The sequence below is a fragment of the Pecten maximus genome, chromosome 12, assembly GCF_902652985.1.
Source record: "Pecten maximus chromosome 12, xPecMax1.1, whole genome shotgun sequence".
Classification (NCBI taxonomy): domain Eukaryota; kingdom Metazoa; phylum Mollusca; class Bivalvia; order Pectinida; family Pectinidae; genus Pecten; species Pecten maximus.
In genome coordinates this window covers 5,751,289-5,777,201 of record NC_047026.1, presented here as the reverse complement: position 1 = coordinate 5,777,201, position 25,913 = coordinate 5,751,289, and the positions used below count along the sequence as shown (strand labels likewise).

The 25,913-nt window shown below is 35.2% G+C and overlaps 2 protein-coding genes across 2 annotated transcripts; one reads left to right on the top strand and one right to left on the bottom strand.

Annotated features, from left to right (window-relative positions):
• The first annotated feature begins 1 nt into the window (after position 1).
• Positions 2-13,919, top strand: LOC117339347 (cilia- and flagella-associated protein 206-like). Its single transcript, XM_033900888.1, has 17 exons — positions 2-104; positions 1,309-1,439; positions 3,996-4,079; positions 4,410-4,500; positions 5,108-5,296; positions 6,714-6,872; positions 7,355-7,447; positions 8,645-8,757; positions 8,985-9,104; positions 9,571-9,675; positions 10,472-10,558; positions 10,701-10,805; positions 11,683-11,825; positions 12,220-12,319; positions 12,836-12,979; positions 13,179-13,267; positions 13,585-13,919. Exons 2-17 carry the CDS (start codon positions 1,332-1,334, stop codon positions 13,727-13,729), a joined length of 1,875 nt encoding a protein of 624 aa, XP_033756779.1. The 5' UTR covers positions 2-104; positions 1,309-1,331; the 3' UTR covers positions 13,730-13,919.
• A 739-nt stretch (positions 13,920-14,658) lies between these two features.
• LOC117339349 (sideroflexin-1-like) lies at positions 14,659-24,622 on the bottom strand. The gene is given in 11 exon segments (XM_033900889.1): positions 14,659-15,885; positions 16,084-16,131; positions 17,070-17,119; positions 18,694-18,743; positions 19,918-20,048; positions 20,911-20,996; positions 21,456-21,531; positions 22,537-22,632; positions 23,359-23,529; positions 24,268-24,332; positions 24,334-24,622. Coding segments are annotated over 11 exon segments (960 nt in total). The 5' UTR covers positions 24,424-24,622; the 3' UTR covers positions 14,659-15,788.
• Between the last annotated feature and the right edge of the window lie 1,291 nt (positions 24,623-25,913).

Here is a 25,913-nt window from a genome sequence, read left to right as displayed (position 1 = left end):
TGGACATAAACAACATGGAGGACATCGATGGAAGTTGACTTCCTCAGACACATTAGAGATATCGTTGTGATCTAAATTCACTCCAATTAAAGTTTTTAATCAAGGTAGGTGTTACCAGGTAACAAGTAAACCATCACGGTTTTTAACAATACATAGCTTTATCTGTTATGGTAGCCTTTTGCGGGTATGAATGTCCTGTTGTCTTTCCAAAAACAACAGAACAGCTGCAGAAATATCTAACTTCTGACTTCACTGTTGTGTTAATAAATATATGTCACTTCAAACATTTTAAGTATCCCGAAGTTTAAAGTCGTTTTTGTGTATTATTTTATTTCTTGGCACCATTTTGCGTAAAACTGTCGACTCATTAAAGCTTGAATCTTGTAAGACAGTCTTGTTGTTTGAGGTGTGCTCAACTATCATAATTTGATATTAACAGGTTGGGGAAAACAACAAACTTGCGTCTGATACACAAACTTAATTGTACGCCTATTCGAGGTATAGCTAGCTTTGTTACTAAAAATAGCCAGAATCACTTCTAATTTAACTTTTTCAAAATGTTCATCTAAGTTGTTTTTTTTTATTCATGAAACATCATACAAATTAAAAAATAAGAATTATTTGCACATTGGAAAATACCAAAAATTGATGCTATTGCAATACTTTTGATAGAGTAACATCAAGTTTCTATAAGTAGACAGTGCTTTATTTAGTAATTAAGATAATCAACTTTTTTGTAAATTAATCCCTTATTATTAAATGATATATCGCAAAATTTACTGTTTAGGCGATTTTTACTATTTTTGGTAACAAATCCGTACTTCAACCAAGGCATTTTATTTTTCATATAAATATAATAAATATATGAGATTGCATATCATACAGAAGTTGGCTGTTTTGCACCAACCTGATTAATTTAAAATATGGGTACACACTATCAGGGGCTAATCTAGGATTTGGGGAATACTACCTATTATAAAATTTAGGGGAAATGAAGGGGGCCATAGTCTTGAATTATTCTTGAAATTTTAACATTTGACAGCTATTATTTGCTATAATTCTTACATATTTCATCAAAATTTGGGGAATTTCCCCCTGTTTTGGAGAATTTTCCCCTGTTTTATGACATTTTTTCTTGATGGAGAATTTGTTTTTATTCATTGGGGAAAACAACATCAGTGGGGAATACTACCTTATTTCGGTAGTAAAAATGGGCTAGATTAACCTCTGACTATAAACTGAATTTACACAATAATCTTTGTAATCACTCTTTTTTTCTTTCTTTTTCTTTTTTTGCACAATATTCAGGTAGAAAGAAATTGAAAAGCAAGATGTCTCGAGCTCAAGCAGAAAGTGTCATTAAAAACATCATAAGGGAAATTGCACAAGAATGCGCTAGCAAAGGCCAGGCTGTGTCGGAAACTCTTGTTGCATTCATGGTAAATATATGGGCAGATGAATTATAATAAAGCAGATTAGAAAGAAACAGTCTAAAAAAATATAATTTTTTCTTATAATGTGTTACCCTAATGGGTCTTTTTATACGCCCGTCGAAAGACAGGATGTATTATCATGTTGGCGGGCGGGTGGGTGAGTGGGCGTGCACATATGGTGTCCGGACCATAACTCAAATACTACTCGACCCAGGCTCTCCATACTTGACACAAAGATACATCTTGATGAGCCAGAGTGTCACATACCAAAATCATGCCCCTTACCCCCGTATTTGTGGAGTTATTCCCCTTTGATGATTTTACTTGTCCGGACCATAACTCCAATACTACTCGACCCAGGCTCTCCATACTTGACACAAATATACAGCTTGATGAGCTGGAGTGTCGCATACCAAAATCATGCCCTTACCCCCGTATTTGTGGAGTTATTCCCCTTTGATGATTTTGATTGTCCGGACCATAACTCCAATACTACTCGACCCAGGCTCTCCATACTTGACACAAATATACAGCTTGATGAGCCGGAGTGTCGCATACCAAAATCATGCCACTTACTCCCGTATTTGTGGAGTTATTCCCCTTTGATGATTTTACTTGTCCGGACCATAACTCCAGTACTACGTACTCGACTCAGGCTCTCCATACTTGACACAAATATACAGCTTGATGAGCCGGAGTGTCGCATACCAAAATCATGCCCTTACTCCCGTATTTGTGGAGTTATTCCCCTTTGATGATTTTACTTGTCCGGACCATAACTCCAATACTACTCGACCCAGGCTCTCCATACTTGACACAAATATACAGCTTGATGAGCCGGAGTGTCGCATACCAAAATCATGCCCCTTGCCCCCTTATTTGTGGAGTTATTCCCCTTTGATGATTTTACTTGTCCGGACCATAACTCCAGTACTACGTACTCGACTCAGGCTCTCCATACTTGACACAAATATACAGCTTGATGAGCTGGAGTGTCGCATACCAAAATCATGCCCTTACCCCCGTATTTGTGGAGTTATTCCCCTTTGATGATTTTACTTGTCCGGACCATAACTCCAATACTACTCGACCCAAGCTCTCCATACTTGACACAAATATACATCTTGATGAGCCGGAGTGCCGCATACCAAAATCATGCACCTTATCCCCGTATTTGTGGAGTTATTCCCCTTTGATGATTTTGTAATTGCTCACCATTCACTTAATAATGGTATTAGGAAGCTGATTCTTTGCAAAGAGGTTCTTTTAATGTATATATTCTGTATATAAACATGTGAACTAATTTTTGTGTTGTGTCTAAACCAAGGTTTCCCATATTTGTAACATATATACATCTCATCATTTAAAGTTGCACTTCGGTTTCGACTACACACCATTATGTGTATCAATATCTCCTTTTTAACTTCCCAACAATGATATTTCATTTTAAAGCATTACAACCTGTGAAACTACCCCCTTCCAAGTGTCAAATATTGCAGCGGGTGTATGTTGTGGCCCTCCAATGGGCCCTTGTTTAATTTTTAATTTGAACGGTGTTTGAACTTCATTTGCTATAACTTAAGAAGTTATCAAAACCTGCATCTAAATCTTTCTTCTTTTTCTTAAGATATATAACATATATATATGTAAGCTGTCAAAAACTGGCTATTTTTACATGTCTGTCAATGCCAATCAGAACTGCATTTTTTTAGAATCCTGTGAGATACACATTGAAAGGAAATATTTTTTTCTTTCATATTTGAAACATTGCTATATAGATGTATTTCATTATAAAAATTATTCAAAAGATACTTACATTTTAACAATGGTGTACATTTTGATGTGATTTGTGACATGCTGTCCAGACTCATCTGCTCAGAATTTGATTACACCTCGATACTTGTTGGAGAAATAAAACATTAAGCCAAATCTTGATAATCCCATAACGATAGCAATGGAGGAATTGTTTTATTTGTGGAATGGGAATTGAAAATGAAAAGAGTGTTCAACTTTGAGCGCTTTAGTCCTGCTTGAGGACTACTAAGTTTGCCTAGTTTAGCACTTAGTAACAGTCTACAAATATGGTGAAATACATAAGTTCCTGGTGAAGTTCTAGATTAAGCTTGCAATGTGTGATCTGGAAGTGCAGATGTATCATATTGTTGAATGCCAAATATTAAAATACAGTGATATCGCACTGTATTACAGGGTGACATTTAATCCCATGCTTAGTCTTTCTTATTTGTTTACATACAATAAGCCAAATGTTACACACTTGTGACATCACAGCTAAGATAGGTCACTATCTAGGACCAATGACATTTATGTACAGGCATGCCTTCCATCAAATAGTGCGCCACATATCTCAATAAGATATTTTTACATGATTTGATCTTCACACTACTTTATTTTACAACTTTCTTTATAACGATAAGTAACTAAAAAGAAAATTGTTCAGGGTACATTTAAAATAAAAAAATGTTATCAAGTTTGTTTCAAATCTAATGTTTTGCATTGTTGATGAACTGTACATTAACTTGAATGTTTGATTACCTATTTCAGGTGAAAGCTGTTGTGTTGGAGCCGTCAAATGAATTTAATGTTGATCGAACATTAACAAAGGATGATGTACAGAAACTTATCAAGGTAAATTGTTAACATCATATTTTTACCTGATAATAAGCTCATCCATGTCCATGCTATTTCTTGGTCTAGCAGTAATCTAGTCCACTTTTATGAACTTTTAGAAGTGTGTTGTTGTTTTTTTCTTCTTCTTTTTTTAATTGTTTTATTTTAAATTAAAGTTTTTCAAATCACCTTTCAGCTTTAAGTTACATGCAAGCAATCAACATCATTTCACCATAAAGTGTTCAGATTTAATCTAAATTGTAAATGAAGCATTCATGGTTGTGGATTTTTGAGAAAATGTAAACCATATATTATATTTTATTATATTATTATTATAATTATTTTCAGTTATGTGTGGAACGGCTTATGGACTCAAGGTCCCCTGCCCTTGATACAGTTAAAATGCAGGTGTACTTTGACATGAACTACACAACAAGATGTGAGTATAAAAATTACTTCATTGCATCATCAGTTTTCTGGAATATTATCAATATCTATCAGATCTAATATCATCATGATATCATTTTAAAAGTTTACGATGATCATATATATATTAATTTATAAGACTTATAAATCAATATATATGCTCATAGTAATTTATATTTTTTTATTTTTTTTTTTTTTATTTTTCCTTAAAATTAACCATGGTTGTCAAATTTTGATATCAAAATATATTTATCAATAGCCTGAGATAATTTACACCTATGCAAGCTAGCTCATGTGGAACAATCCCCCAATTGCAACAAAAAACGTCACATTTTTTTCATGCACTTTCTCGTTCATTTTGGATATGGAATGAGGGAGATCTCACTCATTGGAGGTTTCAGAGGCTGACATGTATGATAAGTACTGGCTAGATTAAACTTAGTTCCTTATGCCTCTGAAAACACTATAATTAAAAGTAAAAAATGTTAATTAATATTTCAAAACCATTGCCTGCATCTACATGTATTAATATAGACTGATGATGTTATCCAATTATTTTTTTATCAAAAAAATGAATGAATGAATTTATTGAATGTGCTACTTTCCTTTGGTTTGTTCAGCTGACTTCTTGGAGGAACACAGACGAGTCTTGGAATCACGTCTACAGCCCGTTATCCGTGAGATCACAGACAGCAGGGCGAGGACTCGTGAGGAGTTGGAGAGCCTGTACAGAAAAATAGTGTCAGCTGTCCTGCTTCGATCTGGTCTAGGAAGTCCTACAGATATAGCCGTGGTCAGGGAAGCAACAGGTACAGTGATATATCAGATTCTGACTAGTGTGAAGTGGCTGTTCAGTTGCAGCTTACAAAGTAGATTTTATAAAGTAAAACATTTATATATGATGCAGATAATTTTCCTATATCACCTTAATGTTGCCATATATTTCAAATGCCTTTTTATTTTAAGTAAATAATTCCACTTGTATCAGTCCCATCAGTATATCTTTTTATATAACCCTTTCACCACTACAGACCATATTGGACTTCAAATTATGAATGAATGGCAGAGTCCATTATAGTTTCTTAGGTTGGAAGGGTTATCTCCATTAAAGGTATGATTTACTCATAGCTAATTGTGTCAGTATACCAAAGTTATTACTTGGAGTAACCTTTCCTGTTTTGTAAAGCCTGGCAATACAAGAGTATAGGTGAATAGCTCCAAATTCTTTATAAACAAACAAACAAAAACGAAAAAAAACATATTGATTTATTTTGATATCTCAGAAATGTGCTTATTTATGTAAGAATACAAACTACTTACAAGAATATTGTATGGCCATTTGCTGATCCATATATTGGATTGAAACAGGTTAGGACATCATTGTTTTTGGTTTCTTAATTCGTGTATATTTGGCTACAATATTGTAACCAAATAAAAAATGACAATGGATTTACTTCATGAACCAAAAACGGTTTCCATAACATTAATTTTTCATCCTCTATAGAGTATAGTGGTTCCAGAATACTATTATATGTACTTACCTCCTTCCTGCCCTCTAGCGTTTCCCAAATATTATTGTTATGTTGTTATCTCCCCTTATTTTCACATTATTCCTTCCTACCCTCTAGTGTTTCCCCCAAAATTATTACATGTAGTTATCTCCCCTTGTTTTCACACTATTCCTTCATGCCCTCTAGTGTTTCCCAAATATTATTACATGTACAATAATGTAGTTATCTCCCCTTGTTTTCACATACCTCCTTCCTGCCCTCTAGTGTTTCCTGTACATTATTATGTGTAGTTATCTCCCCTTATTTTCACAGTGCTTCTCTTTGTCCTCTAGTGTTTTACTGTACATTATTTTGTGAAGTTATCTCCCCTTGTTTTCATAGTGCTCCTTCCTGCTACAGTGTTTCCACACATTATTATTGGTAGTTATTTCGCCTTCTTTTCAAAGTGCTCCTTCCTGCCCTCGTGTGCTTCAATAACATTATTTCCTGTAGTTATCTACCCTTGTTTTTACAGTGCTCCTGCCCTCTAGTGTTTCCCAAATATTATTGTATGTAGTTATCTCCCCTTGATTTTACATTGCTCCTTCCTGCCCTCTGGTGTCTCCCAAACATTATAATATGCAGTTATCTCCCCTTGTTTACACAGTGCTCCTCCTGTCTTTGATTGTTTCCATATTGCACTATTTATTGAACTTATCTCCCCTTGTTTTCACAGCGGCCCTCCAGAGTGTGTTTCCTCAGACAGAACTTGGCACGTTTATGTCGCTCACCAAACGAGACAAGGAAAGACAACTTTTGGAGCTCACCATGATTGTCACTGGCATCCGACTGTTCAACAAGGAATGTGGCAAGGGAGGCGAGGGAATAGATGATTGTAAGTCAATAGTGGCCAGACTGTCTTATAAGTTACAATGTAGTCCTTAGTAGTGACAGAGCTGTACAAGACATTTTAGTTTTGAATTACATAAAAGTTGTTATTTTCAAGGGTTTTACTCCCTTGCTTTCAAATATAAATTAAGATTATAAAAAAAGATACATTGATATTTACTGGAAAATAAAATCCTTTGAGAAAATTTGCTTTTCATAAATTTTACAAAAATATAAAATAAAAAAATAAATAATCCTTTTTGTTTTACATTTTTTATTAAACCACAGAATTTTGAAAAATAAATTCCCCAAAATTTAACGTGTATACCAAATGTACATGTAATATTAAGTTTTCTCGGTCTCTGATTTTGATTTCTTACCATTTAGCCTTTTAATGATGTTTTTTTTTAAACATTGATCCATCAGTCATGTTGTCATCAACCCAGTAGCAGAATCTCCTTCAGAATGTATGTATTTCTTGTTTCGCAGTACCAGCCATTTTGAATGAGGCTGTGCCAGCCACGACACAGAACGTTGACTCAGAGGTTCAGTCTACACTGAGATGTGCTGCAAATTACACAGGTATAGTCTTAGTGTAAGAGAAATTACGAGGTATCACCCCCTCCACGCCCTACTATAGCCACTCATTGGAGGGCAAGTAATATCTGTGTGTTCATTCATCCATCTTCATTTAGGGGTTGACACTAATTTAGTTGCCTTGACAGACTGCTGGGCTGACAGGTTTTGAAATGAGGCAGCCCGGGCTGCCAGTGGTGAAACCCGACTCCTAGGGGATTTGGGGGAAGGTCCCTAAAATGTAGTTTCCTGCTGTCTAGTTCATTCTGAGCATAAAAATATTAGATCTTTCACCAACAGGTTTTATATAAACAGTTTTGAAAATAAAATTATTGAAGTAAACAAGGACAATTTTAGCTGGACATTATACATTTGGCTGAAAATGTTGGCAGCTCACAGGGCCGCTGGTCTGGACATTCTGGCAGCCCGACCAGATTTCAGGCAGCCCAGGGCTGCCGGGCTACTGTTAATGTCGATCCCTGTCATTTCATAAAACCTAATAGTGTTCAGTCCTGTGATGTGTTATATTAGTTTCCTGAAACTAAGGATTATTAGGACAATGTTATTAGATAAAATAAAATTATTGCCATCATTTACGGTCCTTGTATCCAATAAGATTTGGGGGAAATATACAACAATGCCTTAAAAGAGCTACATAACTTAGCTTTTGTCCCAAGGTCAAGGTCACCACCACCCTAAAAAAGAAATGGTTGTTACTTATACAGCTGACCTAATATTAGTGTCATTCAGGTTATTATGGAGTTTAATGAAATCTCAAATTATTATGAATAAAAAAATCAGAACAAAAATGGACTGTTAACAAAAAAAATATATGTTGTAATTCATTATGTTGAGGACGTAACATGACCACTGGAATTTATCTGGGCACTGTCCCCATACACTAATCCATTAAAATAATGATTTAATTGATATTAGCATAAAACATTGCTGTCAAGTTTGAATTAAAGCAACAATGGTTAGTTTGGAAATTTTAGGGTAATACACTTTCCCAAACAATGGTTAGCTGGGTAATTTTGGGTAATATTCTGTCAAAGACAATGTTAAGTTGGGTAATTTGTGGGTAATTTTTTGTCACAGAAAAAGGCTTCATTGTGCTATATAATGTTAGAAACAAATTGTCTAATATTTAAAAATAAATTACAAGCATATATATTAAACAATGCTTCATTTATCTCTTTTCAGCGTTGATAGAGAAGATGCAGAATAGTGACAACCAAGAAGGTCCTTCAACACAGCTTGTTAAGGACTCCCTCATCAACACTCGACAACACGAGGCCTTCCTCAGAGTGATCTTAGTGAGTAACTTGTAAAGTAGGATGTAAAGGCGGCTATATATGTATTAGCCTTCTGTCCCGTCCTTATCTTCTGAAATATAGTTCTGGCAATTATTTTAATGTTATAACAGTTTATCTGATTTTTTTTTTTTTTTTTTTACATTTTCTTACTCCTCCTTTTTATTCTCTCCCCTTGAATTATTTTCCTTTTTAACACTAATTATCTCCCCTTCATTATCCCCCTTTAGAATGATGTGATCAGCTGTGCCCAGCAGGTGGAGCAGCTAGAACAACAGCTGGCCACAAGGATGGAGCAGCTTCAGGCCACTGTTCAGTCTAAAACAGCTGTCCCTACAGCCCAGGTCTATGTAAGTGCATCTGATATTATGTAAATATTTAAAAAAATAATGAATATGCTTTTTTAATCACTTCAGTTTTAACATAAAAATTGTGCTGACAGTAAACAATTACATAATATCAAGTTCAGAATTTCCAAGCCATTGTGTTTTGATGAAGATGAGAGGTTACATAACCAGTTCTTTCATTTTCAAGCACTATTTCCTGGCTGCATTTAGAGCTAACTACATGAGGGTCATCAGGCATTACATTGCATTTACAAATATCTTATGAAAGCTTTTTGAATTATTTTGCTGAACTAGTGTGGATAGACTTTGGATGTTGCACTCAAGCACTTCATCAAGTGTCACACTCCTACATATTCATAGTTTTCATGTTCAAAATAGTACAAGGAACTGGGCGCCGTTACCTTCCAATCATTTTCTGTGATGTAATTATTCAGACTCAACCTTTGATATATAATTCTCTTTACTACAGCCCCAGTTTATCCATCTGTCCCAGCTGTGGAGCTGTTTCCAGGATGAAATGGTCCTTCTCAGTGTCCTTAGTAACATCCTCGCCAGCCTAGAGCCATTCTCAAGGGTAAGTCTTTCTTTTAGTAACACTACCCGTGGCATATCTTCACTCGCCTTTATGTTATCTGTGACATCCTGGATGAGCTTGTCACTGCAGAGTTTCTTTTCCATTATTTGATGAGACCTTCAAGGTCAAAACATCCAAGTATTATTACCTTTGTGGAATTTGAAGGGCAGCTGGGAGATAGAAAATCTCCTGGTAGACATCTTCAATTGTCCTTGCGGAAAAATTAAGCTCTTGTCACAAACTCAGACTGAACACTGAAGATTGATAGAATCTAACATGAGTCCGTGGACAGGGATATCTCAACCCGAGTGTAAGAGTTTGGCCAGTCAGCTCGAGGCTTGCCAAGTGCTGGCCAGCCAAATCTTACACGAGGGTTGAGATATCACTGTTTGGAGAACAGACCCATGTTTGATTATTTATCTCACATACTTGCAAGCAAATGTAAGCTTTTATAAAAGTTATCATTGCGCAATCTGCAATGCTCCATGGAATATGCATCAAAATTAATGACGTCATCATTTACGACTTGGTTACACGTAAAATGATAACGTTATGTTATTGTGAGCAGCGTCATATTGCATGTGCCAGCTGACTTTACCCCCCTGTGTGATATCAATTTATCTTTTCCAGAGATAACCCTGTAAAGTATGTGAGAAATTTCTGTATCACCCAAAAATGTGAAAGTATTCCATTACTTTTTAAGTGAATATCTTTTTCTGCTGTATTTCGTCAGTGGCCTACATGATTTCATAAACACATCATTGCCAGTCAGTTAATTTCTGTTTTTCCTTTCCAGGGACACAGAGAACTGTTCAGTGATGAGGTTTTAGCCCCTTTCCTGGAGGGGGCAGTTATCAAGACTGACGACCAGCGATTACAAGAGGTTTGTGTTGCACTTATCATCTTCTGTACAAAATGGATTTAATATGCCAGTTATGATATAAGCTGTAATTGAATTTTAGTTCTTAGCAAATTCTAGTTGTCTTTATCTGTAGCTAAATTTTTTTTTTATTTTTTTTTTTCAGACAAGTGGACCTGATAATCGTATTAACCCTAAAGAACTGAAAGATTTTGACTGGCTCTATCCAGAAACAACGAAAAACTTCAACAAATTGCCCATTCAATATAGGGTAAGTGATACTAATGTCTCTCCTATCTAAGATGTGAAGTCATTCTAGGCAAGTTCAACATGTGAGATCTACCAGGTCATTCAACTGTTAGCAATATGGGATCCATTTAGACTTTAACTGGAGTGTTTTAAACTTAAATTGTTTCTTTACAATTTGATTTTTGTTTACTGTACTGTCCCTGTATTATTCTTCTTCTTCTTCTTCTTCTTCTTCTTCTTTCAGGTGTTATTTTTTTTGATATTTTCAAGGATAAACAAAATTCCAAAAATACTTTCGAAACAAAATTGGTAGAAAAGTCTTAGTCCTTTCCATAATTTCAATAAAAAATAAATCCTGTTTCCTTCATGTAAACCTTAGGTGTAAACTGCAACACATTTGAACCATTGATTTATTAAACAACTAGTTTGTTTCTTGAAATGATGTAAATAATATTGATCTATTATAGCCCTGTTCAGAGGGCACTATTGCCTCATAGTATTGTAGAAGGTTGGAATAGTGACCAAGCCGAAGGCAAGGACACTAGCTATCGCATTATGAGGCAATACTTTGAGGCAATAGTTCTCTCTCAACATGGCCATAATGGGTTTATGACATCACCCTTCCATTTATATATATACCAAAATTTTGTTTTGTTGTGATACACCATGGTCAGCTTGGGCCATTTTCAGAGTCAGCCATTTTCGAGCAGAACAGTAACATGACGTTACATTGACGTAATGTAAAAGTGACGTCATACGAGATTCACATTGAACATCATGCAAAATTTGATAGTGCCTGGAGGATTGGGCACTGTAGCTTCATAGTACCCATGTGTTTAGCCAATGGGAAGTCATTGTTTAGTCACGTAATGTACTAATGTACATTTGTATACTTGCAGAGTTTCTGTGCATGGGCGTTAGGGAACTTCGACCGTTTGTTGATACCCAGTAATCCTGAGATAGGAGTACTGCGATATAAAGACCACTACTATGCATTCTCGTCAAAACAGGCAGCATATGAGTTTACACAAAATCCAGACGGGTAAGTTTTCTTCTTGGCTCTGCTCTATACATTTTGTTCACTAGGAATTTATTTTTCATTTTGATGATTTTTAGGAGCTATGCCCCTTTAATAATAACTATATAAAGTTATCCAAAATTATGTGTTAACCATCCTATCCTGTTTTCTAAATCATTGACATATCTTGAGAACCCCTCAACATATTTGGTTTATATTCACACCATTATATCAATACATCAAGTTTTACACCTAATTAAATTCTGGTGGTTGATAGTCAAGGTTAAAGGTCAGAGGTCACCTTCAACATTATCTGCACAGGATGCATTGTTGCATAGGAAATGTGGCATTCATGTCTTACAGACATTTTCATTGTTTTCCTTGTAAATATATTTCTGTTCTTAATTTGTGTATCAAGGTATATACGTCTGGTAGCGGAAGGAGCCAAAAAGAGTCCGGAATTGATACAACTTTTAGAACTTCATACACAATTTGCCTCTATCACACCATACTCACAGGTATGTGGAATCTTAAAATTCATATCAAGGAAAAACCTTTTAAAATCTTTCAAAATTCAAATTATTGATATGATATTTGAAACTAAAAAGATGTTTTTTTAAGTACAATGTAGAGATCTTTAAAATAAAATGATAATAAAACATCTGTAATGTGTACTTACCAATACATATATCTTGTATACATGTATGTAAGAAGATAGCATTCATATGAATCTGTCTGTCTCCTTTTGACATGGTATGCTAATTAAGAGAGCTATGTAGGGTAATTGTGTCTTTACAACAATGACAGAATCATTACAGCCCATTGAAGTTCACTTATTGTGTAGAATGTTAATTTTTTTGTTTATTAAACGTAAGAGGAAAATAATATTTTCAAACTATTTATGCATGTTGATAATCAGGAATTTTAAAATGAATGAATATTGGTGAAATTTTACTAGCTTTATGTACATGTATGAAAGATTCTGAGTTTTTAAATCTTTCATTTTGTGAGACGTGATGTTTTGGTGTTTTTAGGGTAAAGACCAGGGTCGCATGATTGAAAAGCCAGTGACGAAGTGTGACAGCGGCACACAGACAGATACACATCTCCTTGAGGCCAATATCGTGAAGTCATACGAGTGGAATGAGTGGGAGCTACGAAGGAAGGCCATCAAACTAGTGAGTAGAAAGTCGTGGGAGGCAAAGGTTCTAATTTTGTACTGAAAAATACCGATGTCATATAAAATGTTCATCCCCAATAAAATTCTTACCTGGGTGAATATTTAATGCAAGAAATATCCATCCCCCCAATAAAATATTCATATTATGCATATATTTATGTCATCAATGTTGACGTTTTTTCCGTTTATATTTTCAGGCTAACTTACGAACACGAATAACACATTCAGTACAAACCAACCTCAGCAACATGAGACGAGACACAGCCATTCAAGTCTGGCCACCAAAGTAAGTCAACTTTTACATCAAAATTCAAACCAGCTGCTCATTTTATTTTTATTATTATATTTGTCAATGATGAAAAAACTGAATAAATTATTATTTATTAAATTAGTTTATAAGTTATTCCTGAATCATTAATTATTTTATAAATTTCAATTTTAACCAATGTTTTACTTTGTATATCTTAACTAAAGTTTCTGAACCTGATTTAAATTGCCAATAAATCTGAAAATCTTAATCTGCCTACGTATGCAAATTTAAATTTAAGGTAAGATATGTGTTTTGGCATGATTAATGAATGTTTCAATGTATGATATTTCCAGAGAAAACACGACTCAGACAAAGACCGATGCCTACACCAATGTGCCACGCCCCCAGGTATTCCTGGCAGGCCTAAGGGGAGGCGGCATGACAACCTCCACAGAGATGAAGAAAGTCGACCTCACAATCGACGTCGACCAGACGTAACCCAGCAAAGGGGGACCACTCTTGTACATGTCTGGAGAGAACTCCTCACCAGAACATTCCCTGGACTTTCTCTGTGATAATGGATTTCTACAGTGAATATTTATGTGATAAAACTGACTTAAATTCTATGTGCTGAACTAAATATGTATAATAAGCAAATAATATTGAATAAATGTTTATGATAAATTCTTGTATGTTTTGTTACTATTGTTCTTGAATTGAAAGCGTTTTGTCCGATTTCTTTATTTCATTAAAATAAATTTTCATTTTGGTCTATTTAGAACACTTATGGTACATTAACATAAGATCCAAAATGGACCTTGGTGCCCATCATCAAATTATCTTTATTGGATTTGTGCAAGACATTTCTCTACTTTTTTCATTTTTCCTCTTTTCCTCCAGAACATTTAGAAACGCAGAATCCCGGTGGGACCTACAATCTGAGAAAGATCAATCAAGAGCTTTCTGAACAAAAATGATTACAAACTTCAAAAATTATCCCAGATGGCTACCTATCAGCCATTTTGTTTTTCAGATCAATCTCAAGATTGAACATGCATATACCATTTGGTTTTTAGCTCACATGATGGAAAATCAAATGAGCTTATGCCCTGGTCAAGTGTCCGTCGTCCATCTGTCCAGTGTCCACTTTTTCCCTTTAAACAATTTCTCAATAACTGAGAAGCAAATAACAAATATTGGGCCTGTAGTAAGCTGAAGTGAAGGGTTACCAAATTTGTTCAAATGAATTACCTTGTCCTACATAAAAGGTCACAGGGGTCGAATAGACTAAAATCTGTTAACGATTTCTCTTTATGGAAGAGGCCCATAGGCCTGATCTTGGGCACAGGTATATATACCTGCATTGTGTGTCCAGAAGTGTTAAAGTTGTGGCTTTAAAGCAACATTAAATGACAATAACGCCAGTATAACTATACAGACATTTTATTTCATGAGACAGAGTCGTTCAACATGTCAATCATCTCACAGGTCATGCCTAACCAAACACTGCTATTTTTGCTCTGCCTTGCAATGTAAACTGAATAAACATTGAAGTACATGTAACCAGTCTACAATTGTCTTAATGCTGCGAAGCTCTGTTTGCGTATAACAACACAAAATACAGAATATGGCGGAAAATGGCACACTTATCTTTTTAAGTGGCCTATGATATTTTATTATGAATTAATTATGAATATTTCTAAAGATGAACTTAAGAAAATATAATGTATTTCTAAATAGCAAAGGTGAGCGGCACAATACGCATACATTTCTATATGTCACTGAACAGAGCGAGCGGTATGTTGGCCTGATACATAGATATATATCTTATTTTGTCATCGTTTCTAAAACCCGCCAATATACGGAGTAACATATTACATTTCCAAATTGTTCGCTAGAAATAAATAGAGAATTCAATAAATTGATACATTTATAAACATTTTTGTTGGAAATTCAATCAATCCTGTCGTTGTTTGAGATGTTTCAGTTTCAGACTTACCCTGTCAATGTACCCTATTTCGACTCAGCAATAAGCTGAAATACATCACGTATATTTTAGCAAGAGTTTCCTCTAGCCTGCCACCATTTCTGTGTCAGGGTCCAGAATGAACTTGGGCTTGTATATTATTAGTCTTGGCAGCGAAGTCTAACACATCTTTGGACAAGGTAGGTCCCTTTAACTAACAAATATATATGCAAATACACTTCCCTGAAATTTCCGGAGATCTTTTCCATGTATCCAGCACCTTTTATCGTGTTATATGCTTTCCGGCCTGAGTTTCAGGAGCATTATAGAGTTTAAGGAAAGGTCAATGACCAAGATAATTTCCTTAAATCCAATGATGTTTTCAAACAAAAAAATCTTGTTAAGGAACTATGATGAAACCACCATGGCCAGATTTCATAAAATGCAGGTTTACCTCCAAGGGCAAATGCCATTGTGAAGTACAAACGCATCTTTATAGGACCATCTCAGTTTTTCATTTTGTTTTTCAAAAAATATTTTCTGTTGGACTTTTTGTAGGTGACAATCTACAATATATTACTTCAAAGTTTCTTATAGGCCTTTGTTGAAGTAGACTTTCTCGGGCGGTTCTGGAAGTGCTTCCAACTTCTTTCGAACGTCTTCTTCTAAACGACTTACGTCCATTGAACTGCAAATATTACCGGTTGTAAAATTAGTTTAATTAATATCACGGATATCTTAACAATGAACTATAATTAGAAAAAAAACTTCAATATTTCCAAATTTAAAACCGGTCAGAGCTAACGGAAAGAACATGACAAACGTTCTCAATTAAAATGAACAATTTTGTACATTTATGCCCAAATTTGTTTTTGCCAATTTTTACCTTTTCTGGGGAAACACTGCACAACAAAGCGGGGTAGCGAATGCCAAACTGGGGAAAAAAATAGCACAATATTATTTAATGTACTGTAAGCATAATAAATATCAGATAAACCCGTTGCTGATGTCATAAACGGTCTTTGTGAAAATGGTTTGGTAATGTATATGAGTGATGGCTGTACGACCTCGCATAAATAAGATGCATGGTGTACGTTTACTTTTGTTTTACCCCATTCCTCTTACTGGGCAGATGAACCATATTCAGTTGTTCAAAAATTCTGCTGATCAAATTTGAGCCATACAGCAGAGGGAAGATTTCAGAGAAATCCCTACTTTCCCGTTTTTGGCACCGCCACTTCAAGGGAAGATATAACATTGCACCTTCTTTATTCAATAATCTTCCACATAAACTTTGATCAAAATGCATCACGCCTCAGGCCCCTAGGGTACAGACCTATACTAATTTGGTTCCCCTTCACACCAGGATGCTCCAGACTAAATTTTGACAAATTTTCGACCAAATCCATTCATTCATACGGAAGAAGGATTTTAAAGAATTTGCTACATTTCCCCTATTGGATCCGCTTCGTAAGCACACGGGAGTCAGACCCACCGTTTATACAAAATTGAATCCTCTTCATCCAAGGATATTTCAGACCAAATTTGGACCAGATCTTTTCATTCCTACATTAGGAGACTTGTATAGAATTTGCTACATTCTACCTGTTTGGCAGGACCCCTCATGACTAGTAGGGATTTTTGTCAAAAGTTGATGGACAGACGGATGACTGACGCCGCGTTATGGCATAAGTTAAACATCCAATTCACTGCTAAAACAGTAAAGGCGATATCAAACACACAAAAGTTCACGTAGAGCATATTTTAACATGTAATCATTTACCGAGACAGTATATGCCAAACAATGAAAGTAAAACTGCATCAAATATCTGTTTTAAATGTATCTATTCAAGTGATATATTCTTTACTTACATAAAGCCAACCAACAGCACTTGGATAGGAGCATTCAACCATGGTGCTCTCTACAAATAAATAACACAATGTACAATACACCAAACATACTACATCTACAACGGTGACGTTTTAACAATATAGTAGCCATTTTAAAAGGTGTTATCTGGCTATTGAGAGGATATTGTATAAAGACACGGATACTATTAGCACCTTTTAATATAATGGAGAGTAAGATGGAGTAGAGAATGAAATTGCATTATATTTCGTCTTTCTAGGACTCGTCAATGATGGAAGGGATGTCATACAGCTATTTCGTACTTCTAGGACACGTCAGTGATGTCAAGGACATCATACAGCTATTTCGTCCTTCTAGGACACGTCAGTGATGTCAAAGACATCATACAGCTATTTCGTCCTTCTGGGACACGTCATTGATGTTAATGACATCACACAGCTATTTCGTCCTTCTAGGACACGTCATTGATGTTAAGGACATCACACAGCTATTTCCACCTTCTAGGACACGTCATTGATGTGAAGGACATCACACAGTTATTTCGTCCTTCTAGGACTCCTCAGTGATGTCAAGGACATCACACAGCTATTTCGTCCTTCTAGGACTCGTCAGTGTTGTCAAGGACATCACACAGCAATTTCGTCCTTCTAGGACTCGTCAGTGATGTCAAAGACATCATACAGCTATTTCGTCCTTCTGGGACACGTCATTGATGTTAATGACATCACACAGCTATTTCGTCCTTCTAGGACACGTCATTGATGTTAAGGACATCACACAGCTATTTCCACCTTCTAGGACACGTCATTGATGTGAAGGACATCACACAGTTATTTCGTCCTTCTAGGACTCCTCAGTGATGTCAAGGACATCACACAGCTATTTCGTCCTTCTAGGACTCGTCAGTGTTGTCAAGGACATCACACAGCTATTTCGTACTTCTAGGACACGTCAGTGTTGTCAAGGACAACACACAGCTATTTCGTCCTTCTAGGACTCGTCAGTGATGTCAAGGACATCACACAGCTATTTCGTCCTTCTAAGACTCGTCAGTGATGTCAAGGACATCACACAGCTATTTCGTCCTTCTAGGACTCGTCAGTGATGTCAAGGACACCATACAGCTATTTCGTCCTTCTAAGACTCGTCAGTGATGTCAAGGACATCACACAGCTATTTCGTCCTTCTAGGACTCGTCAGTGTTGTCAAGGACATCACACAGCTATTTCGTCCCTTCTAGGACACGTCAGTGACTTGAAGGGCCTATAGTGTTGATACTTAGGAGGCGAAAACTAAAAATAGCCGAAAGTGCCAAAATCTAGATTTGGAGTTAAATGGCGCCACAATTCAATTAATGAATTTTTAATATTGGATTTCTAACGAACGGCAAACATTTATTCATATACTGAACCGCCATACAGGTTACGGCAAACCTCGGGAGTCTACTTTTATCTCAAACCTTGAAGTGATGCGATGATCCTTGATATGTTCTATTACAAGAAGCTATTTCTGTCCATGATGACATTATCAGTCTAAGATACATGCCATTTCAATTATAGTTAATCAATCCCAATAATTCTAAAGTTGATATCTAACTAGATATTTCATATACTCGAGAACACCTACCTTCATGAATGACTTTTTGTCAAGTTGGTTCATGATGAGGGGCGGTATAACTAAAACAGCCAATGAAACATTAAGTCATCACTATAAGTACTAACAGACATATATAATATATAGCATGTATTGTTGTCGATAAGTAAATTAATGTTCATTATTTATTATCACTTAAATACAAGAGAAAACTCAAAATTGATAAAAAAAAAAAAAACGGAGGGAAAAAACAACAGAGAATACAGACAAAATAACAGAACCATAATTCAAACATTAAATCAATAAAACAAAGCAATTAAGGAAAAACAGAACGAAACCATTAACTAAATATCGATAAAACGAGAACAGAAACAACAGTGAATACTGACATAATAATGAAACCATAATTCTTACTCAATATCGACAAAACGAGGGAAACTTCCAGCAATAAATACAGATTTCCTTTTAGACCACTGAAAAAGTACAAGCAGAATGAGACCAGGTGTTCCGTGAGAGCAAGCGACGCCCACCATGTAAATCTAGATCATATCCGGGTTACGTCACATTCTCAAAATGGTGGTGACCACTATTTATCAACAAGCATCAAACACGTCCGACTTCGTATCGCAGAAGGAAAAGGAATATTTCAAAATTGGATCATGATGTTGGTAAAAAAGTTTCCACGGATTAATTATTGATTAAAATCATATTACGTAACCTAGTCAGGCTCTCGCCTTTCACAATCTTCATATACCAAGTTTATGTATAGTAGTATACACTAATAGATGCGTGTAACAGTTCTATTCGCTGATAAGTCTACGTACTTCGAATTAAACGTTTTTACATTAACTATACAGCATATGTAAAAGCATATATCTTTGCAGTTAAACTGACGGTCGTGTGTATCATGGGTACAACATCACCGATTTTCATGGGGTTTTTTTAAACCGTGAAGATAACAACAACAAAAAAGCTTTTCCTTTGAGAGTTATTTTCTAATAATCTTCCAATAAAAAAGAGTGAATTGGACATTTTGAAAAATATATATATGAAAATAGATGGTCAATAAGTTACTATAACATATTTCATTAACCAGTATTGCATTTGTCAGTCTTTCTAACATTCAAATGCTTTTTTAATGTCGTCATAAGTTAGGGAACACAGCTTGTAGAACATTTTATCTAAAATAACAGTTGATGAAAACGTTACACTAGCTATCGTCACTATCCGGATTGTTCAACCAAGACGATCACTCACCCATGACTGGCGTTGCTATGAGTATCCTAGATACCACCACCATGCCTATGGCCTTCATGGCAGCCCGCTTAGAGGCCATATCTAGGTCTCTTCTATTTTCGTCCATCAAGGCTATCCCTTCTATCAGCTCCCTGTAACGATATCAAATGGAGAGATTTTGCTCACTGTATCAATTATCAAACTTAACTTAGTTTTACTTGATTATTATTTCCTTTTATCTTTTTTTTTAATTTATAGAAAACTATTCTTAAAAAAATAACAAATACTGTTTCCCAACAATATTGTTCAATGACTTGTCACGTAAATATTCCCCAAGCTTTCATAGCTGCCTTGTATACGATTACTGGTAAAACATCTTTTCTCAATATGTAATAACATAGGGTTATTAATCAGCCAATTCCATATTGGCCCTGTTATTAGGCCAAGGTCTGTCATATTGGCCCGAGGCCGCAGGCCAATTTGACAGACCGAGGCCTAATAACAGGGCCAATATGGAATTGGCTGATTAATGACTCTTTTATTAATTAACTACTTGCATATTGGTAAAAATATGAAAAAACGCATATTTTTGCCAAATAACTTTTAATGACAACAATAATGTAATAATCAGTTCAACAAATTTAATGACAACAATTAATTCAATAAAAACATTCTAACAAGAATCCTTATAATGAGTCAGTTCAATCAAAACTGAGCCAATATCGAACAACTGAGCCAATACGAGAAAACTGGGCCAATATGGATATTGGCTCAGTTTTGCCCATATTGGCCAAGTTTTCCACTAATATTGATTGGGCCGTTTTTTCATATTTTTACCAATATGCAAGAAGTTAATTAATAATAATAAAAATGGGCACATTTATAATAATTAAATATTAATATCTGCCTCCTTCGCTGTTGCATTTTCCTAGTAATTATAAATAAAGAAGCGTTGGCATTTTTTTCTCGTTTGAGCCCGTCCCCTAACCTTATCCTTTGATCTGCAATTCTTACTTGCTTCTCATGTACGGGATGTTTATAATGTTGGCAGCCGCTACAGCGGCAAATGGAACAAATCTGGCTACCATGGGACCTCGGTTCTGAAACATTATAAGGATATTAGATACTGTAAAAACAGTTATTTCAGTGAATCTGTTTATGTTTTCTCCGGGGATTAATTAAGATCGTAAAAATAGACACATGAAAAGGATAAGAGAAGAAAATTACAATTTATTTCATAATTTTCCCGAAAGATACGTCCTTCCAGATTCTATCTCGATAGAATTTGAATTATCGATATTTAGAGCAATGAGCAACAAACAGCGCCTTCGTTGTGGTGCACTGATAGTCACGCCGATATAAACGAGATTGTATCATTTTCTATTTATTTATTTATTTGGTATGGAAATGAAAGCTTAAAATCTATATACAATGTACTTTCATCATTATGTATTAAACGCTGAGCATCATACAAGAAACATTGGCCTGACTAGGCTAACATTATACAATTGTCACTGAGCCTTATATGACGTATAATGAATCCACTCCAGGAAACTTACCTTTACTAGACTTTTGATCCACAGGGCGGTACCTACAGCACCACTGGTACCAAGTACGTAGGACAGGGCCAGCTGACTGTTCAATTAAAACAATCCATTAGAGAATGCCGATATATACCTTAATTATAACTCAAAATCTATCAAACCAGAGCTATATACGAGCAAAAAATACCGATTTGAATGTAGGCCATTAGCAAGTACAATGATAATAGGACCAGGTGTGCCGATAGAGTAAGCGTCCTCTTGCGACGACACCCACCATTCAAATCTAGGTCAATTACATTACATTATCAAAATATGGACCAGACTGGTGTCAAGTGAACACCCCTTGACATTATCCTATATACACTCTCTGTACAATGGAGAGTATTTCCAAATGTGATCATGACGTCGATCATAAAGCAAATAGTTCAATACATTAGGGGAATTTCCTCATTTTTCTATACAGTTTCATATATACGGTCTTGTAAAATGTATTGGAATACAAATTTACTTGACAGTATACTTTTTTAGTGGAATGACATCTCACATGCAATGGAATAACTGTCAAATTGAAATAGTAATGTATGATGTTAACTCATAATTGAGACATTATCGTCGATTTTATTATCATACTGGGTATCGCTATCAATAGTAGGAATGACCTAACCTTAACAAAACAAAAAAACAACCTGAAACTCAAGCTAGATATATTATTATCATGTAGTTCATTTTCGGAAAATCAAAGGAATGTAGCTGCTACAGCGCTGACAAAATTTGGTGTTGCACACATACCTACGTATGCATAAGACGAACGGAGAGGAAAATATAATACCCCCGGTTTCACCGGTAGAGGACTAATGATATGAAAACAAAGGAAGTGGAAAAGGGAGGCTTCAAGTGAAAAGTTGTATAGCAATAGAAGACAAGAGGAGGATGAAGCAAACGCCAAACAATAAGACTGGAAAAAAACAATGAACGTCACGAAGAAATAAAGGATATTCAGACCAGGGAAGAATACAATTGTCAGAGATGGCAGAAAAAAGTGAGCCAGAAAAAACGGGCTCACTCTGGATAAAATGGTTTGTTATGGCGCCATTACCTGTCGGAAACATTACTTCCGGCCTTATTGGTGTAGTTTACTATGGAATTGTAGGACTGGTTCATCCATTGCCAGAATATAATCGCTGGGGTTGTTCTGAAACAAAATGTTATATATCCAGAAGATTGTTTCAATGCACAGGAAAAGAAGCAAATGGAAAAGAAAAACTCTGTAGTTACTGTAGTTGAATGGTATACCACAGTTGAATTTCACAGTGATGTCCTATTATAAATTACTTATATTTCCTCATGGAAACCCAGTTGGCACGTAAACATTGCTTTCAAAACCAATGTTAAATATGATGAACATAAAACTGGTAGTATACCACATTCGCTCATTTTTTATGAATTGTTTTAATAGGGTTCTTCATATGTTTGCCCTTGGTACGATTCTTCTCTGTCCTCTTTCCAATTTCCAAAATTACCATTTTCTTTTTTAAATTTTGTGGTTAGAATACCTTCATTTCAATAGTTTAACCTTTCTTTTCACTATTTTTGATTATACACACATTTCACCCCAATCATCACTGGGAATTCCTTGAAGGACCAAATCGTTTTATGATCAAGTTTTCTATATAAAAATGTAATTGATTTGGCCCCAAGGATAAGTAACGAGTCCTAGAAGGATGAAACTAGTTCAAGATATATATACATGTATAATTAATCTGCCCCAAATATCACTGACGAATCCTAGAAGGTCTAGGCAGTTTGATTATGAAGTTTTAAATAAACATCATTTCATATGTAAGACGCAGTGATAACTTGTATGCATTCGTGTTATGCTACATATATCAGTAATTCATTTTTAAAGACGTAGCCATACTTGTGGAATGCCAGCATACATCCCGTTATAGTCATGTTCATAGGAACTTGTGAAGACATCCGGCCAAACAAGACCATCTTCTCGTTCGTCACAGGGTGGAATGCTGAATCGTATAAGTGCTTGGCTCGCCATAGATCACTCTCCGTAAGATCAGGAATGTGTTCACCATTTCTACAAAAAAAAAAGAGAAGTAGATGTATTCAGGAAGCATAAAGGAAATACGAAGATAAAACATATGCCACGCCCGAATAACGGAGTACATACAACATGAAGATAGCAAATGCTTATCGAACTGTATGTGGAAAAGGGTATATAATATCGAGGCACAATTGGAATAGATATAGGAATTGGAACAGATATATAATTCTTCCATCTCTACACATGTAAGATATTGCAATAATCGATTTTGTCCCAACCCTCACCCTGGTGGGAGGTGGGGAAAAGAGTCCATTGTTCTATGTGAGAAATCGGGTAATTATGCCAGAGGCTGTGGAATTGTGGCTCAGAACCTCAGTAGTAGGTAGGTTTATAAAACAATGGGTAAGATTTCCTTAATGACTGCAACTTGATCTACAAGACATGATATCAAGGAAATATTTTATATATATACAGTTTATTCCTGATATGATATATGTAAAAGGTTTGAGTTAAGTTTCATGTTCGTTTATTCTTTATCAGAACCACTATATGCTTAGTGACATAAGAAATACAATGAATTGCCTGGCCATATTTGTGTTGTAGCGCACGTGTCATCATTCATTTATTTGTGTCAATTCGTACAATCAGTTACTACAGGCGCTTGGGGGTTATGGAACACATACGACAGTTTGGGCATATCACCTTAGAAGTATACTAGTTTATTGTAACGTACCCTAAATATTCCAGATCCCAACCACCTGTATATGTTACCTGTATCGAACTACGATGGACTTGGCGTGCTCCAGCTGTTGATTGGTGGCCAGAAGGTTGAGAGGGGTTGGTCGTGATGAAGAAATGCTTTGCTCGTCCTCCATAAGTGTTTTGGTCATACCTGGGCTCGTTGATATTAACTCTGTGCTGTTCCATACTTATCCTTTAAGTTGCCTTGTTGTCCTACAGGTGTGTTAAATGTTCATTCTTAACACGTGCACCGAGGGAATTCCAGGTAATTGAGGCCACATGTACACAAATTACTATTTGTACTGATCTTGTATTGCAATAAAATCACATGCTTAAGCTTTAGTACTGTCTCCACTGTGTATTGCACAAATGTATGTGCGTACACATGTGTATATACATACAAAACACATAGCCTGTATTCAATCTTTTATGTGACCTGTCGATCGCTAACGTTCGTTTTGGCTCGCTGCCATTATATATTTAAACTAATTATGACTTCCGAGAACTCAACCGTGTCGGCTATGTATATATGTATATTGCTATGTGTATAACAAAACGAACCGGTAATACAGCAACGAAACTGTAACTTTTAGACATCTTCCAGAGCAATATCCCTACTATAGAGCATTTTGATAAATATCACACATGATGATTAAAAGCAATTTTAATATACATTCATTTTGTAGTTATAATATAATTGGTAACATATGTCCACCTTACATTTAATCAATATGATGTGAGTTTGATATATTATATGTATGCGTTATAAGTGATTATACTATTTTGCTATAATATATTAACTGTTTTTATGAATTAACAATTTTTGTTTTCCTTTGATTGTTTATATCACTACTATACACATTTGCATAATACGAAAGTAAAGCTAAAAATAAAACCAAATAAGCACTAGGTGTTCATATTTCTGACAAAAGTACAACGTTATCACACTTATAATGTCACTTATTGTACACATTTGTATAATACGAAAGTAAAGCTATAAATAAAACCCAATAAGCATTAGATGTCCCTATTTCTGAAAAAGTACTTATAATGGAAAGTTGCATATCTAGAATATGCTTGAGAAATACACCTGTGCAATGCAAGTATAGTACACTTGAATTAACATATTTAAAAAATATATTGTTATATATGAAATAATGATGCATCATTTGAAAACAGAAGATAATATTGTTTAACTTAATAGTACATATATAAAAAGCCGTTACTAACCAGTGTATGTTTCATTCAATTAAAAAAAAAAAAAAAAAAAAACTTGTTGACTGCCTTCTCTAGTCAAAATGAATGTATCGCAACATTGTACAAATACAACTATGTAACCGAACGTAGTACAACAAAAGTATGTATGTATGTTCGTATATATACATATTATATACTATATATTTCATTTAAGTAATATAACAACGTTAACACTTACCTTGAGACACTGTTGTAAGCCGAAGTGATATTCAGATGTTTAACGCGGGCAATGTTTTGCCACTCTCCGGAATTCCGACCTTTAAAATGGAAGCCACGTCATCATGTGCTGTGACTTAATATTGTGTAAATCGATTCCAGGAATACTCACGAAATACAGTTATATCAACACAAGTTAGATCTCTCTTTAACCAGACCATACCTTTATAAAAAGAAAAAATGTTCTTGGGAATATTAGCTTA

Bases quoted from the DNA above. Each gene is read 5' to 3' on its own strand.
- LOC117339347 (XM_033900888.1), top strand. From the start codon at position 1,332: ATGTCTCGAGCTCAAGCAGAAAGTGTCATTAAAAACATCATAAGGGAA. The intron at 5,297-6,713 runs GTACAGTGATAT...TTGTTTTCACAG, and splicing joins CGTGGTCAGGGAAGCAACAG to CGGCCCTCCAGAGTGTGTTT. The intron at 10,559-10,700 runs GTTTGTGTTGCA...TTTTTTTTTCAG, and splicing joins ACGACCAGCGATTACAAGAG to ACAAGTGGACCTGATAATCG.